The sequence below is a fragment of the Trifolium pratense genome, linkage group LG2, assembly GCF_020283565.1.
Source record: "Trifolium pratense cultivar HEN17-A07 linkage group LG2, ARS_RC_1.1, whole genome shotgun sequence".
Taxonomy (NCBI): domain Eukaryota; kingdom Viridiplantae; phylum Streptophyta; class Magnoliopsida; order Fabales; family Fabaceae; genus Trifolium; species Trifolium pratense.
Window position 1 is genome coordinate 6,274,002 of NC_060060.1, and position 17,779 is coordinate 6,291,780.

Sequence of the window (17,779 nt, forward strand, 5' to 3'; positions counted from 1 at the left end):
AATTGAATGGCTCAGATTCACCTGCAGTCAAATAGTGACTGTAGGGAATCCATTTCCTTAAAGCAGACGCTACAGAGACTCTCTTCACGAGAGAATAGTTTTAAGTTTTTTAAGTAAAAAAAATGATATATGATATGATAATGTAGATTCATTGAGGTGAATTAACCGTTTACATTTTATTGGAGTGAATCAGGATGGGTAGTTCAACTGTTCTGAGTTAAAATTGAAATATGTTAACGGATAAAAATATAATAATTAATTACTAATTTTATCTGTTTAAAAAAAATACTCCGTATCGTTTATATTTTATTAATTAAATTATAAAAAATGAATTCCTACAAAAAAAAATTATAAAAAATGAATAACTTCTTAAATTAAGTTGCTTTTTTTTTTTGATAAAATAAAATAAAATAGATTTTTTTTGGTAAGAAATAAAATAGATAAACCGTGTATTATTAATCATTAAATTAAAAAACAAAAAGCTACTAAACCCTAAACCCTGGTGAAGAATCATAACACGCTAGTAGTTCAGTTGCAGAGAGGTTTTTCTCCACTGAGCCATTTTCCGGCGAACGTTAAATCATTCCGATGTCCATTGCATTACGGCGGCTGAGAAGTGCAAAGCCACTTCTCACTGCATTACACCGCCACACCACCTTCCGCCGCACCATTTCCACCGCCAACGGTGCTCCGGCTACAAAATTTCTAGAAACTTTCAATGAAGAATTCGAAATCGGTAACCGTATCATCAATCTTGAAACCGGTAAAATCGCTCGATTAACTAATGGCGCTGTTGTTTTGACAATGGGAGATACCAAAATTCTTTCCACTGTTTCTTGCTCTAAAGATGATACTGCTCGTTCTGATTTCTTACCTCTCACTGTAATTTTCATCATTTTCTTCATTTTTTGTTCAATTAGGTTTTGTTTTCGCATATGCAGTTATTAATAGCTTCAAGCTTTTGCAATGAAATCGCAATCGTTTATAGTTGAATTAGGTTTCACACACATATAGCATATACACATAAACTCTGTTTGTTAGAAAATAGTGGATGAATTTATAGCGAATATTAGCTTATAGCGTATATAAACTAGCTGATTGAATTCACAATGTTCGGTAAAATTAGCGGTAGCTTATAAGCTCTGTTTGGCAATAATTTATTGACTTGCTTATAGCGGATAAGGCGATAAACTAGCTGATTGGATTTGTAATGTCAGGTAAAATTAGTGGTTGAAATAGCTTCTAAATATTTAATTTTTTGTTTTTCAAGTAAGATGATAAGGATAAAATGGAGAGAAAAAATGATAAGCTATAAGCTAATGCAATTAGGCTATCAAAATAAGCTAGTAAAAAGTTAAAAGTAAGCTATAAGTGAGAAAAAAATGTTACCAAACTGGTGTTTTTTTGTCATGAATTAATAAGCTATATAAGCTTAAAAAATATGACATTGCCAAACAGAGCCATACTTATAGTTATATTAAAAGGCTGCAATTTCAAATGTTTTTTGATTGATCTAAGTTGAATTAGGTTTCACACACATACCCACATTTACTTTTATATATCAAAGGATGTTAGTAGTAGCTTGGAGCTTTCTCAACAAGCAATTGCAATTATTTATTGTTAGGTTGATTATCAAGAGAAGCAATTTGCGCAAGGCATGATTCCAAATACGTACATGAAGAGGGAAGGTGCTCCTAAGGAACGTGAACTTTTGTGTGGTCGAATCATTGACCGTCCTATTCGACCTCTGTTTCCACCTGGATTTTATCATGAAGTTCAGGTACTGCTCCACTTGGTCGAATCATTGACCGTCCTATTTGTTTATTTTGTTTTGTTGATTTGTGATTCATTTGTTGTTGATTTATTAGGTGACAGCTAGTGTTCTTTCCTCTGATGGACAACAAGATCCGGTTGTGTTGGCAGCTAATGCAACGTCCACTGCGCTTATGTTATCAGATATTCCCTGGGGTGGCCCAATAGGAATGATTCGAGTCGGTAGAATTTGTGGGCAGTTTGTGGTGAATCCGACCATGGACGAGGTGATTATGACTTTAATGTTTTGGTTTTTTGAGTCCGTGGGTTTGAAGATTAAAATTTTTTATAGATGTTTTATACTTGATAGTTTATTTCAAAACACATCTTTCTTCAGTTTTCTTTATTGCCTTTGTCTTGTTCTTTTGACTATGAAGTCTGATTGTTGAAATTTTATTGAAATTGATTATTTTTTTGCGTTGTGGCATTGCAGCTCAGCTTAAGTGATCTTAACTTGGTATACGCTTGTATAAAGGATAAAACTTTGATGATTGATGTAGAAGCTCGTGAGATATCTGATAAAGATTTGCAAGCTGGGTTAAGATTTGCTCATACAGAGGTGACTTTTATTGTTATTTCTTGTTTAAAACTTTTCACAATTCAATGTTATTGAGATGTGTTACTATGATTGTTCAGGCAGTGAAGTATATTGAACCTCAAATTAGACTTGCTGCTAAAGTAGGTAAGTCTAAGAAAGAATACAAATTGTCTTTGCTCTCTGACAAGACACTGGAGAAAGTCAGAAATTTGGCAGAAGCACCTATTAAAGATGTTTTTACCGATCCTTCCTATGGAAAGGTGTTCTTATTCTCTTTCTCTTGTTCCATCAATTTTAACGAATAAAAAATGTTAGATAATTTACTCTCATTATATTTATCAATGTTTAAAAATAAATAAATTATTTTATGGATTTTTTGTTATAATTATTTCTAGTTTGAACGTGGAAAAGCATTAGACAATATCGCAAAAGATGTAAAGAAAGTGCTTGACGAAGAAGGCGATGAAGAAAGCATAAAGGTTTTGTCAAAGACAATAGACACAGTGCGGAAGAAGGTGTGGAGCATTCTTATTTATAAATTAGAAATTTAGAGATTATTGCTCTTTTTTTTTTCATAAAAAATTATAATCCTAAATTTTCACCTCATAAGTTTTGCCATTTTATGTGAAACCTCAGCTGGTTGTAGAATCACTTTGTGTCCATAGATACTAGAGTAAGTATTTCACAGTAAAGAGTGATACTTGAGAGAAATTGAGAGCGAGGAAGAGAGATAAGGAGATAATTGAGAGAATTCGAGGAAATCAGAAACTAAAGTCTTTTTTTCCTCATTAATATGAATGAAAAGGTAATTGATTTCAACTCCGACGAGTCTATTTATTGAGACATTTACTAACTAATAATCTAACTAGCATCAGAACCTACTAGATCCTTGCTTTTCTAATCCTTTAATGCTCAGCCCAGCCAGACAAAATGTACGAAGTAATTCTAATTTATATTGATACCTTGTATATCTCAATATACATGATACACTGTAATCAAGAGATTAATAAATTGTACACTGTAATCAAGAGATTATGAATAAATTGAGTCAAATAAGAGATTATGTATAATATAACACATGTTGAAGGATATAGCAGTATCCTCTTTTAGTATTTCTTATAATGGAATTTTGGTCTAATTCAACATCTTTTAAGGATTACAAGGAAAATAATAAACAAAACTGTTTTGTCATATAAGTTTTCAATGCTAAACTTGAAATATCAAAATGAATGCAAAGGGGAAACTTATTTGATGTTAGTAAAATACCTTCCTCCTCCTCCTCCTCCTCTCCATTCTAACTAGTAGAGCTAGTAGCTATATTATTTTAGTTGAATCATTCTGAAGTTTCCCTACAAACTTATATCAGTGCATAATTATCCACTATACACTGTAATATTTAAAGAAAGTTGATGATCAATCTGTATGTTATTAAGAGTATTACCAGTGCTTTATCTCCAACTTCACATTATTCTGTTATTCTGTTATATGTATATTTGTGTACCCTAACCAAATAGAATTGTTCTGTTATGTTTTTTTACTACATTCTTGCGGCTGTAACAAAATGTATCAGCTTTTTGCCTTGTAATTCGCATGTCTCCTCAGTCAAAATAAAAATAAAACTTGCATATCTCCTTGTCATGTTGATTTTGGATGCACTTATTGAACATTTGTGTTTATTTATATTTTCAAATAATGTAGGTGGTCCGTAGAAGAATTATTTCAGAAGAATCCAGAGTTGATGGAAGACAGTTGGATGAAGTAAGACCCTTGTATTGTGAAGCTAGATATGTTTCCAAACTACACGGATCTGCACTTTTTTCCCGTGGAGAAACACAGGTCAAATCTGCTCTCTGTTTTTCTGTTATGGGTTGCTAAGAGTTAAATAATCGCAATGACTTGAAACAACTATTATCTTAAAGTGATTTTAGTTTTATCTGAGGCGATATGTTTTAATGTCAAACACAGGTTCTATGTACAGTAACACTTGGAGCACCTGCAGACGCTCAACGGTTGGACTCTTTAGTTGGTCCTCCGTCAAAGCGGTTTATGCTTCACTATAGTTTTCCTCCCTTCTGCATAGATGAAGTTGGTAAACGTGGTGGTCTAAATAGGCGTGAAGTTGGTCATGGTAAATGAGTACCTTGCGAACACTATGCATAATATTATTTGAATATTGTCTTTATGTTTTGGTTCATGGATAGAGTACATAAAGTTTAAAGAGTTATAGTAGGCCAAACCATCAAGAGATATTTAGAATTAAAATGGTCTCCCTTAAGATAGAGTACCTCGAACAGGATTACCTCCCGTGGAGGGAATCTATGGCAGACCAGAAAATATCATATGTAATCAGAGTTTGGCTTCAAACAACATCATTAGCTAAAGAGGTTGACTTTTTGTTGTTTTACTTTTGTAGGAGCACTTGCTGAAAAAGCTCTTCTTGCTGTTTTGCCTCACGAAGATGTTTTTCCATATACTGTTCGTGTCAACTCCGAAGTCATGGGTTCAGACGGTTCAACATCAATGGCAACTGTATGTGGAGGTATTATTTTAACCCACAGTGGTAGCATGTAATACCATTTTATGATCTTGGTTGGATGATTGGTTACAATTAAGGTGATGTGGGTTTTCTTAATAAAAGTTTAAATTACAATAAAAGTAACCTGTACGAGCAGAAAACAAGGACAAGAAAGGCATGACATTTTATACAATCTGAGCAACAGCACAGGCCTAGTCCATGTACAAAATAGAGAGAAAATTTACCATGAGTCTTTCTGTTTGTAGGGAGTCTGGCTTTGATGGATGCCGGCATTCCAGTAAGGGAACATGTTGCTGGTGTTTCTGTGGGCCTTGTCAGTGAACTTGACCCGTGCACAAGCGAAATAGTGGACTATCGTATACTGACTGATATTTTGGTATTTTTCTGAACTTATTGAGTTATATATCATGCTGTACAATGTCTGTTTGATTACTTTGCAATTATAATTGTTACATTCAAATTACCAACCCTTTACTACCTGAGTTTCTTGTGATGTTTTGTACTTATTGTTATCAATATATTTAAATTATATATAAACAACAATTGTTCAAAATTCATGATTCATTTTATTATATTATAATTGAGAACTGAGTATATAATTTTATATTAGATATATGTGGGGATACTCTAGTTTTTACTACTTTTGAATATCTAATATTTGTTTTAATGATTACTTACTTAGTTGCACTTTTGATCTTTGCTTTCCCTGGTATCTCGATTCCTGATGCAATCATGTGTTTCTATATTACCAAGCAGATAGATAGCTATCAAACAAACATGGATTATTGATTGGGTTGGCACTTGTTAAGGAACCAAAAAGGGAAATAAAAGAAGATTTTTTGTCTTGAAAAAACCAAAATTTATACTTTTAAGGTGTTAAATACACAAACTTTCAAGAAAATATTTCTACAATTAGTTTCTTATCTAGTGCCCCTGGGACACTAGTTAGCATTTGCCTTATTGATTTCATGCAGAAGTATTAAATTTAATTTTTTCTAAGGGCTTGGAAGACCATTTGGGTGACATAGACTTCAAGATTGCTGGAACTCGAAAAGGAGTTACTGCCAGTCAGTTGGATATGAAACCAGCTGGAATTCCACTAGATATCATATGTGAATGTTTAGAACCTGCACATAAGGCCCGTCTACAGATTATTGATCAGATGGAACAGGAAATTAAAGAACCACGTATCGAGGGTGGCAGGTCTTCTCCACGACTAGGTTTAGATCTTTAACTTTCTTTTCTCCATTCATTCGTTTGGTAACGTTTTCAGTTAGATTCTTTGATATTTTAGGATAGCCTAATGTTAAAAGTTTATTGTTGATGATACAGTCACGTTGAAGTACAGCAATGACGCTCTTCGTCGCTTAATTGGGCCAATGGGTGTTCTATTGAAAAAGTTGGAAGAGGAAACAGGTCATTTTAACTTTGAAATTTCTTAAAATGTGTTTCAGAATTTGTTTTTGGTGTGAGAGGGTCACTTTTTTATATTTATTTTTCTTTTTACTGTAATAGTCTTCCTTTTTTTGCTCTCGTATTTTGGCTGATCTTTCCCAGGTTTGTAAAGGGAATAAAAGTGAAATGTTATTTGTAAAAGGGGTTAGTTTCAATTAATAATGTAAAACAGTAAAAGTGATGTGGTCTGTAAAGGAGGTTAGTTCAACAGGTTTAGGATCAAAGTACTATGCTTGAAAGTCAAAATGATTAGGTTTTATTCTTGTTGCAAACAATTCTCTTAATAAAAGATTTGTAAATATCATACCGAGGCTTGTGGCATGCCTTGGAATAGAGAAAGGTTTCTTTAGTATTGTTAAATGGGCTTGGATCTCACTCTCAAAAGCTAGCTCATAAAATGAGGCTCCCCATGCCCAAGCACATCTATACATCTCACAGTCCAGGAACCTTGGCAATGTGAGAATCAAATACAACTTCAATACCCGCTATCACACCTTGTGCGGGTCAGAGTCCAATTCCCACATGCCCTACAAAATCTGGCTCTGATACCATGTGTTTGGGTTATCATCATTGGCTGATATTTTAGTCATGTGAAAGTCATGTTCTCACACCCCCAAACATCTTAATATGGCTCCATTTACTGTTTATAGAACCTAAGAGATGGATATAAGTTATAACCATTAGTGATGAAGTCAAATGTCTTTGTACTAGGAAGATTGTGACAGCTTGGATTCTTTTTGCAGTCATTTGTTGACCGCAAAAAGTATCCAAATTGTCACAGTCTTCCTACTACAATGATATTTTACTTCATCACCAATAATTATATCCGTTTCATGCATTCTATAAACCTCAAATAAAGCCTCGTTAATAACTCAAACACGGGATGATATCTTAGTCAGATCTTGTAGGGCAAGTGTGAATCGGACCCAGGCCCATGCTAGTTGTGAGGGTGGGGATTTGAATCCCACATTCCTGATGTATATATGTGCTTGGGAACCCTCAAACCTGGCAATGTGTGACTCAAATACAACTTCAATATGTATTCCCTCGCACTTCACTAATAAATGATTTTTTCAGTATTCTTTAATTATGAACCTATTTGATTCCATCTTCCTCTGCTTTGTAAATTGTATTCTGAAGATATGAAGTTCTCTACTGTTTCCTGATGCAATTTTTGAGGAAGAAGGGTGATTTGTACACATTTTTTTAAGCTGCTAGTTCTGATCCTGCTTGATCTTGTTTTGAAAGTTATACAATTTATTGTCGTGTTTATATCTAAATCCTGTTAAAGATATTTAAATATTGTCCTTTTTGGCTTCTTAAACATGAACAGTGTTTTTGCTTGCTGTATTATATATATATATATATATATATATATATATATATATATATATATATATATATATATATATATATATATATATATATATATATATATATATATATTGCTGATGCGAAGAAATTTAGTTTACCTGCTAAACATGTTATTTTCTACAATCAGGTGCACGGTTGTCTGTAGGTGTTGGAACACTTACAATAGCTGCCAAGAATCAATCTGTAATGGATAACATACTAGAAAAGGTAGTTCTTACATGATGAACTAACATTTTGAATCCAATCATGAGTTTATTATTTATTTAAATTTCATTCTTGCTGTCCTAAGTGAGACAAATGTCTTAGTCGTATGTTAGGAATCAATGTGATGATAATATCATGCAGTAACGTTTTCCTTGCAGTTTTCTCTTATAAACTACTTTGTTATTTTCCTATACATAGCTTAATAACATGGAAATTCATGTATTGAAATTTTATCAGACTCTTTTTTTGTCTGTTATTCTAAGTTCAACCATCTTTTTATCAGGTTGTTTCTATAGTTGGCCGTGAAACTGAAATTGGAGGTATCTACAAAGGTGTTGTTACCAGTATAAAAGAATACGGAGCTTTTGTTGAATTTAATGGTGGCAAGCAGGGCCTTCTCCACATTTCTGAGTTGTCATATGAACCAGTATGTATGACTTAACTATTGTAGTTTCTTATTATTAATATCCATATGTTGTATATCTGTTTTGCTATCAACAACATCAATTCTTTTATATAATAATTTATTTAAAAAACTCTACATCCTTTCCTTAGGTTAACCAAGTTGCGGATGTAGTCTCTATTGGTCAGCAGCTTTCTGTGATGTGCATTGACCAAGATGTTCATGGTAACATTAAATTATCCCTTAAAAAGACTTTGCGTGGTCCTAGAGGATCAGAGACTAATGATATAGCTGAAGGATCTTCCGCATCTGCAAAAGAAACTGCCAAAATGTGGGCACCAGTTTGGGACGCATCTAGTATTACACAAGAACATAATTCTGCTTCTGAGTTGTCTGTAAAAAAAAATGAGGTGGGCAAAACGATTCCCTCAGCCTACGAAACACCAGTAATTTTAATACGCAGTGCTGAAGAATGCGATGAGAAGGAGAAATCTATTAGCTCGAATCACAATCAGACTTCAAATGGTCCTCTCATTGATAATGGTGTACAATTGGATCGCAAGTTGAAATCTCCATCCAAGTCAAAACCTCGTAAATCTCAAGATGCTATTGATTCTCCATCTCATTCAGGTCCCTTGCCATATAAAAATGCCAAGAAGCCAAAAGTTTCAATGCAAAAAGAGTCAAAATCTGATACTCAAAGGGCAGAAGAGAACAAGAAGGAAGGTAAAGGCAATGCACCATCGAGTGCAGAAGATATTAAACTTGGAACAAAAGTTAATGCCAAAGTTTATCAAATTCGTGAACATGGATTAGTATTGGATTTGGGTGGAAGACGAGGAATGTACCGTTTTGAGGTAGAGTCATCTTTTTGTATTTTTCCTAAGTGACAGATTCTTTCTGATATGTATGCTTTTCCTTCTCTCTTCCTCTTGATTCACTTACCATTTTCATATGTAACAGGAAAATGGCAAAAAAGACTTTAAGATAGGCGATGAGATGCAAGTAGTTTGCTCAAGCATTAATAGCAAGGGAGTTCCGGTAATGTCTGCTGTGGATGATAACTAACGTCGAAATGGTTGTTTCTTTCACGAGACAGGTCCCATGGATGTATGCTGCGAAGATGATGGTTTGGAAGAAATTCTTCCGGCGGTGTAACCAAGATCAATAATTTTATTGAAAATCTGGTTTTTGATAGAGCCGAATAACATCAATCAATCCATATAACTACTGCTGGGATATATTTGCTCAATCGTTATTGAGCTGCTGGGAATGCCTCGGTAAACATTGAGATTAACTGTATAAAGCTTGATAAAGCCATCGGAAAATGGGTCTTAGAGATGCTTGAAGTCATAACCACAATTTTGTAATAGTGGTTGAATTGTGAACCTATGTTTGGCCATTATTATTATTATTATAAACATACATTCGTAATTATTCAACTGTAAACCAAAGATGCAGTTTTATTGTATCAGATATATGTATAGGGTTGATCCTTGATTAGTTTATGTTGGGGTGTAAAAGAAAAATAGAAAAAGTATGAAAATATAGGGGCCAAGTGTTATGAAGTAACAACGATGACAATAATGTAGAGGCAAGGAATAAGAGAGTAAAAGATGGGGGGAAATGGAGTTAAAAGAAAAATAGATAAAGTATGATGAATGCAAAAATATAACCAAATACAAAATAATTTAGTACCATGAATTCTGGGATAGGGATTGGTGCCTTAATCTTTTTGAAACACACAGTATAGATAGTTTATGAAGAATGAAATTTACATGTAGGACAAAACTCAGCTGTATTTTTTTAGGTACTTTTTCGTATGGTTATTAATCATGATTTTTTCAGATTTGTAATTTTTTCAATATCTTATACTCAAAAAGTAAATTTCATGTTAAGAACCATACAAATAACACCTAAAGAAATACGCACAAGTTTGTTTTTTCTCCTTCAAATACATATGTTAGATGCTAAATTTTTCCTAAAAAATGTAGCTTGTTGATCACAATAGAAAAATTGGGAACGATGATCCCTTTTAAAGAAACAAGAAAAAAGTCTTTTGAAGGTATAATCCAGTTATGAGTTAGGACACTAATGAAGTATTAAGAAGGAGGTTCAATCTAATTTACCAATAAATCCTCCTGCCCCTAACAAACTGACCACTAACATTTACCTATAAAAAATACAAGAAAAGAAATATGGCTTTAACAACAAAAGACTTGAGAAGGGTAAGCCCTTTTGGTTGGACTTGAATCTGCTGCAGTAATTGCTTCGCGCAGTTTCACACTGTAAGCAATCCAGATTGTTGATTCGAGACCAAGAGGACGTTACATAATCAGTTTCACACAGTTTATCAATCGATCTCGGACAGCGAAGAAGCAGTACTTTGTGTAATCTGATTCTCTTTCAGTTCAACACAGGACTTCCTTGTTCAGTTATTTTCGGTAAAATGCGTCTTCCAATCAAAGAGCATGCTTCCCAAGATGGTAAAGTCCACCATGTACCAAAAATTCCAACCAAGGTAAACTTGTCACCTCTTACTTCAATATCAGCCAGGCAAAGAAGCTTATAGTCCTGTACTTCAACTTTGCTGGCATATATTGACTGCACATGAAAGAAGAATCACAATCATCAAAAAGTGTGTTCCAAATCATTATGATCAGTGAAATTCATAGTACATACAAGGTCTTATAATGAAGTTCCCCTCGATTTTAATGTTGAAATACACATAACAAGCTCACAATCAAATATAATATTTGTTCTACCAACTCGGCATATCCAATATATCGAGGCACACATTATTACATCTGAATATCTAATGTTGCCTCTCGATACCACTTAATGAAAATCTATGTCGGGACAATACTTTGCAAACAGAAACCTTATAGTAGACAATAACTAGGCCATGTTTAGATAAACAACTTAATTATGTGCTTATAGCACAAGTGATAAAATAGTAAACTGTTTTCAATTAAGCTATACGCTGTTTTTATACGCTATCTTGAAGAGGTTAAATACATAAACTATGTAACAAGAGCGAATAAACTGATATAGTTAGGCATCCGTGCTAAATACATAATCAAATAAAAGAGATGACAATGCACCTTTCTGTTCAAAAACTCGGTATCTTCGCATATAGATTGTTGACACAGCTGCAATACAAGAATTTGTAAATCAACACATTGTCAATTAAAACAAATAATATTCAGTTACTGAATGAAATATATTATAGAAATATCTTAGACGGTTCAAAAAATGGCAACAAATAAATTCAAGCATATTGTATAGTTTACACTTTGTCAAATTATTAATGCTGTATCTAACCTGATCAACAATAAAATATACAGAGAAAGGATTCGGCTTTGTGCAGAGTAGGAATAAAGTAACTTTAATGAATAATATTGTAAAAGGGTTATCCAAGTTTGTAAGCACTGTCACAATGAAAAAAAGTGGCCACCAGAATTTCCCAACCAATTTCAACAGATGTTGCACATTTTCTTCCGCCTCTGAAAGATCTTCTGAATCGTTATGACGATCATCCACCAAAGCATCTTCAGCTACTTGTTGCAAATAAAAACGCTCGAGTTATTGAGAGAAAAGCTAAAGTACATAATACCAGTCAAATATGCAGCTCACCGTCGATGGCATAAGCTATAGTTGATGCGGTTGCAACCGACACACCTAAGATGCTTCCAATGCCTGGAATATGTACCAAAAAAATAAAATTGATGTGTCAACTTTCAAGACCAGCACATTTTGTTGGCATATCACTTCAACTTTAAATACAACAAACTTCTACGACATGTTCGATTGGAAGAAAACATTTTCAATTTCCACGAATTAAGAAAGTGTCAACTTGATTTAACTTTCTTCTCTGTTTCAAAGATCTAGATCAAGAGTAGGGATGGTCCAAGTACTTACAAGGAGTTCTTTCGTTACGTACCTAGTTGATGTCGGATCTTAACACAGACTATTTATGCTTAGGGTTGGACATTTGGAGCCATTAAGTTTGCCCGACTAGGCATCATCTATGGTTGGCTTAATATTGAAGTCTAAGATTCTGATACCGTTTTAGATTTAAAAATGAAATGAGATTAACTCAACCCAAAAGCTAACTAAAGGATAAGTTACAACCACATACCTAGATGACATGAGATCTCAACAATTATTACATATGAAAACAATTTTTTTTTTCTTTCCTTTTCTATTATGTTATATCACCATGCCCCAATGCTGCACAATAGAAAATTGTAAAATTAACAGCCCGGCTGCGGCATAACTACAAAACTGAGCTCGTATACAAAATTATGAAAAATCATCTGTACCTTATTGATACAAGCTGGTTCTAGTTTCCTATGGTACAATTCATAGTTAACAATATTGCTAACCTCCCTAGACAAGACTTACGAAACAAAACCATGTTAAGAACTTATTGGATAAACAACTTAATTATGTGCCTATATAAGCGGTTATCTTGTAAGTGTTTATCTATAAACTAGTTCTATAGCAAAAATTAAAATAAAGTCAAAATTGTCTTCAAATAAGCTGTTTTCATAAGTTAAAAGCTTATGAAAATAAGCTAAAAACAGTTTATGTACATATCATAAGTTGTTTCCATAAACTTTATCAAACAGTTTCACAAGCTACGAAAGACTGACATGGGCACCGGACATGACACCGACACTAGTAATAATTTGAGAAAATGAATGTAATCACATGTCGGCGTCATGTCAGACACTTACATGAGTCAAACACCGAACATGTCTTCGATCAGAAGTGTCGGTGCTGCAGACCTCACAAGTACTTATGCATGCACATAAGCTCAAATAAGTCAATCCAAACCAATCCCACATTTTCAATTTGGGATTTTCTAAGAGACTACTATATACATCATACATGAGAATTAAATTAATACAAATTTCACACTTATCATAATTCACCCAAACAAAAACAAAATTCTAAAACCTTAAATAACCAAAACCAATATTAAAAATAATAATTATAAAGAAAAAAAAAACTAAACAGAATTACCAGAATAACGGAAATTGCGGATGTAATTAGCAGTAAGATTGAGAGGTTGTTGAAAAATGAAGGTTTTGGGAGTTTTCAGTTTCAATATTGTTCTTATAACTGAATCAGATTTCAAACCTGAATAATAATAATAATAATAATAATAATAAAAATCATAAGAAAAAAAATTGAAAAGAAAAAAATTTAAGTGAAAAAAGCAAAAGAAGAATAATTATACTAGTGGTAATTGTAGTGAAGTGATTGAAACGAGAAATTGAAGAATAGTGAGAAGAAGAGAAAGAAGAAAATTTGAAGAGATTAACAAATTTTGTTGTGTGACCCAACAAATTCTTCATCTTTAGCTTTCGGTTAAGTTCTTTCTTCACAATTGATAAAGAAAATGGATACTTCCTTTATTTTTGGATGAAGAAAATTGCAACTAAATGATTATAAGTGTGTTTAATCCATTATGAAAAGTCTACACAAAAAATATTTGCATATTCTTTATACGTAGTATAAATGTATTATTAAGTTGGTAATCGTATAGGCCACTCATTTGCCACTTATTCATATTTTTATGATTTGAATTTTTATTTTTTTTAAAATAACTCATTAGTTAATGGAAGTTGTGAAACTAAGTCAATGGTAAAATAAGTATATTGAAAAATTCATCCCAAACTCACGTATCCTTTTTATATATTGTTATAGATGTATGGGAAAACAAATTATAATAATACTATGCTATTTATATATTGAAAATATTATTATTTTTCACATATATTTTGAATTTAAGTGATTATGTTAAATGTTTGTTTGTAAAATCTACATTTAATAATTTGAATTTTATATAAGACGTAATAAAGTCTAGTTTTCTAAAATTAAGGAAATATCTTTTTAATAATTTGTTTCAAAAATAGAATAAAATGACATTTACGAAACTAATCTTATAACTCAAATTGGTTTGTATAAATAAAATTGTTTTTTTTAGTAAATATATAGTGGGAGTAAGTTTGCTAACTTATTTAGGTGAGAATAAATTAGCAACCTCTATTTTAAAAATATCCAACAAACATAAATTTTGAGGCGAAGGGTTGTCTTGCCCTTGCTGAGCCGCCCTTGGTTGTGATGATGCTATAATGATGTTGTTGTTAAGAAGCAAGTTTACGACGCTGAGAAGGATAAGCAAGTCACTTTTTTTTTTTTTTTTGTAGAAGAGAGGGAAAATTAGGGTTGCTAAAGGTGTTTAGACTTGTGATTCCATACTAGAATTTTGTCTGTTATATTTTATTATATTATAAGTATTTAGGTCATGTTTGAATTGGCTTATTTTTAAGCTTATGCGAAATAATTTATGTAAATAAATAAGTTTTTATGTATTATTATAAATTTTTCAAAATAATTTATGGAAATATAGCTTATAAAGATACAATTTTTGTCGATGAAAACTTATAAATTAACATAAAAATATAAAATATATATATATATATATATATATATATATATATATATATATATATATATATATATATATATAAGATACTAATAAAAAATATGCTTAATTCAAACGGGCTCTTATTGAATCTAATTATTCTCAACCTAAATATAGAAGATACTAATAAAAAAAAATATAGAAAAGAAGATACTAATCATTTATACAATTTATACAATGAATATTTTATTTTAAAAAAAAATCTTTTAAAAACAAAAGTGAACTTGTTTTGACATAAAAAAAAAAGTTTTATCTATATATAACTGGAATATTGAAATATATACAACATTAACAAACTCTCCAAAATTTGCCATCACTTTTTAGGTCTCCTCAAAATATAATATACTGTCTCTCTTTGAATTTGAATTTGCGATTGTTAAAGAAGAAAGATACAACTCCTCTCATCCAAGGGTACTACTAATACATCCCTTTGATATTTTATTTATTTATTTTTACCTTGATAATATTCATTCTTTTTTTTAATCTATGTGACTGCGTGTGTCATGAATAAATATACATTGTTATTGTGACAGTGAAAAAAAACATGGAAAATCCTCTTATTGCGATTGTGGTGGAAGAACCTTACTCCTCTATTCCAAATAATCCAAGGTATTCAATCGTTTCCGTTTGAATTAGCTTATTTTTGAACTTTGCAAATAAATAAATTTTTATATATTATTATAAATTTTTCAACTTAATTTATGGAAAAAAGTAAAAAAGAATTTATAAAAACACAATTTTTACGTTTATTTATTTGCATAAACTATTTTCATAAGTTAAAAATAAGTCAAATTTAAATGGGTCTTTAATTTAATTTACTTTTTTTTTGTCTTTTAATTTCTTAAATCAATGAATGTATCTAAATCTCATTGTTAAAATATAGGAACATGATCAACAATAGAGATCGGAGGCTTGAGCAACTAGCTCGAACCACATTGATGTTATCCTTGTTTTTGACTATTGTTGTTACATTGAATACATCATCATATATTGGTAAATTCATGGCCGAACATGACACTATCGTGATGCTTTCACTCGTTGCTCTTGTTTTATTTTTTCAAATAGCAATATTTCGTATTACACGATATCATCTCTCGAACAACAACGACGACGACAACATCGACATCAAAAACGGTACATTGCACATTTTGGTGCTATCAAGTGTAACATCAAGTATAGAAGTGAGCCTTATTTCATATATAGCAGCTATCATCACTTTTATCTTATGTTGCATCACACTTACATGGTTTGTTATAGTTAACTCAAAAGAGGTGAGAGGTCTAATGAATTTCATTATACTAGTGACTTGGTTTACTATTCTATTCGGCCCTATTTATTTACTACCTTGGATATGTACAAAATTTGATTTATGATGTTGGTTTGAATCAAATCTATTTTATTTAATTTAAAAAAATAAATTGTTCAGCGTTTAAAATCATTGATATTTGTATTGAAATCTATAATATGTAATAAGCCAGACTTATTTCCCTTTCTCTCTCCTCTTCTCATGCATTTGATATTAAATGCTATTATTACAATAATTAATAATTAAATTAATATATTTTATAAACAATTCATATTTGAGATTAGTGAGAAAATTATTTGTACTACATTAAATGAATTTATTGCTAAATCATAAACAAAATCAATATATTGTCAAAATATGGGAGCCATTTTTATTTGAAATGCGCCATCACTCCTCACACATTTATTACTTTTATGAATATTTATGAATATTATTATATTACCCATCATTTTATAGCAACAATGTTTAAAGCAGTATTAATATGATAATATTCTTTTTAACCAGTAATAATTTCCTTTCTTAGCAACAATGTTTAAAGCAATATAAGAAAGAATATATTTTTAATAAAAACGTGTGCATGAAGATTATTTTTTTCCAATTACAAGCTTAAATTAAGGGAATAATTGATAATTGATAATGTTACTTGCTCTCTTTGGCTATATATATTGCTTTTGAGTTTTACAATTTTCACACCATTATGAAATTCTGAAATTCTTCTCAAAATCTTTGTCTTTCTTTTTATTGAAACGATTTCTTTATTCTTATTTGTTACATGATTCTGATTCCAAAAACTAATTCAAGTTATGTCATTATATTTTAATATCTTAGTTATATATTTTTGTCAATATGATATTATGAGTTGAATTTAGTCATTTTTTATAATATTTTATTTGCAGACATATATATGAGAATGTTTATTGGCACAGGTGTGTAGAAGAATTATATGACGTTAACGATTTTGAGACAAAAGATGAGCAATTGAATCCATTTATGATGGAATAGTGTTACATGATTTGTATTTTTAAATATAGATATCTATTACCTTGGTTTTACTTTTTTCCTTTTAATTACCGATCAAAAAACACATGTAATATATCAATGTTGTTTCCATTATTTATTTGTAGAAGAACTAATGTAGATTTGTTAAATGTTCTTTTTATAGCAATACGTATTATAAGACAAACTTCCTTTCACAAGATCAAGTCCATAGGGGGTGCCAAGAAAATAATACTACATCACTTGCGTCTAAACATACAAATTGCATAGCACTAAAACATGTGGGCGTTGCCATTAGGATACCTGACAAAAATAAAATATAAAAAATGCGAGCATTGCTACAACAGAAGAAATAATACTGATTTAGTTTTCAAGCACGTGTGTATCTTTTTCCGTTTTTATATATTTAATTAATAATACAAATTTTTCTTTAATAATATAAATTCTAAAGAGAGTGAAATAGTGATCCTCTATTTTCTCATTCAAAAGAAACCACACTTTCTCTAATTTTATAGGTTGTAAAATTTTGGACAAATCATCTATATTATGCCTACTAAACCGTAAAAGTACTAACAAGAGATATGAAAAATTGATTGAAATTCAATCATTGGTGTTCCTTAATATTAAATTTTAAATTAAAATACCAAACGCCCTCA

The 17,779-nt window shown here is 31.3% G+C and overlaps 2 protein-coding genes and 1 long non-coding RNA gene across 4 annotated transcripts; 2 read left to right on the forward strand and 1 right to left on the reverse strand.

Annotated features, from left to right (window-relative positions):
- Positions 1-461: 461 nt before the first annotated feature.
- LOC123906617 (polyribonucleotide nucleotidyltransferase 2, mitochondrial) lies at positions 462-9,830 on the forward strand. Its single transcript, XM_045956563.1, has 16 exons — positions 462-882; positions 1,625-1,780; positions 1,869-2,039; positions 2,246-2,371; positions 2,449-2,610; positions 2,746-2,865; positions 4,049-4,186; positions 4,316-4,478; positions 4,764-4,889; positions 5,132-5,262; positions 5,887-6,106; positions 6,219-6,302; positions 7,843-7,922; positions 8,203-8,346; positions 8,475-9,179; positions 9,286-9,830. The coding sequence occupies exons 1-16, from the start codon at positions 589-591 to the stop codon at positions 9,388-9,390; spliced, it is 2,925 nt and encodes a 974-aa protein (XP_045812519.1). The 5' UTR covers positions 462-588; the 3' UTR covers positions 9,391-9,830.
- Positions 9,831-10,297: 467 nt separating this feature from the next.
- LOC123906618 lies at positions 10,298-13,814 on the reverse strand. Of its 2 annotated transcripts, none has more exons than XM_045956565.1 (6): positions 13,571-13,814; positions 13,354-13,470; positions 11,959-12,021; positions 11,647-11,879; positions 11,427-11,474; positions 10,298-10,926 (listed from the first exon to the last, which is right to left on the reverse strand). In XM_045956565.1, the coding sequence occupies exons 1-6, from the start codon at positions 13,686-13,688 to the stop codon at positions 10,729-10,731; spliced, it is 777 nt and encodes a 258-aa protein (XP_045812521.1). In that variant the 5' UTR covers positions 13,689-13,814; the 3' UTR covers positions 10,298-10,728. The 2 variants fall into 2 exon arrangements, with proteins under 2 accessions (XP_045812521.1, XP_045812520.1); XM_045956564.1 differs by having other exon boundaries at positions 11,647-11,882.
- A 1,225-nt stretch (positions 13,815-15,039) lies between these two features.
- On the forward strand, positions 15,040-16,173 carry LOC123906619. Its single transcript, XR_006808950.1, has 3 exons — positions 15,040-15,232; positions 15,355-15,430; positions 15,705-16,173. It is a non-coding gene; the product is annotated as an uncharacterized LOC123906619 (long non-coding RNA).
- Positions 16,174-17,779: the final 1,606 nt, after the last annotated feature.

Coding starts and splice junctions, on each gene's coding strand:
- LOC123906618 (XM_045956564.1), bottom strand. CDS start 13,688: ATGAAGAATTTGTTGGGTCACACAACAAAATTTGTTAATCTCTTCAAA. Junction 13,471..13,570: donor CTTCACTACAATTACCACTA/GTATAATTATTC, acceptor ATTATTATTCAG/GTTTGAAATCTGATTCAGTT. Junction 11,883..11,958: donor TATAGCTTATGCCATCGACG/GTGAGCTGCATA, acceptor ATTTGCAACAAG/TAGCTGAAGATGCTTTGGTG.
- LOC123906617 (XM_045956563.1), top strand. CDS start 589: ATGTCCATTGCATTACGGCGGCTGAGAAGTGCAAAGCCACTTCTCACT. Junction 2,040..2,245: donor TGAATCCGACCATGGACGAG/GTGATTATGACT, acceptor GTGGCATTGCAG/CTCAGCTTAAGTGATCTTAA. Junction 8,347..8,474: donor CTGAGTTGTCATATGAACCA/GTATGTATGACT, acceptor TCCTTTCCTTAG/GTTAACCAAGTTGCGGATGT.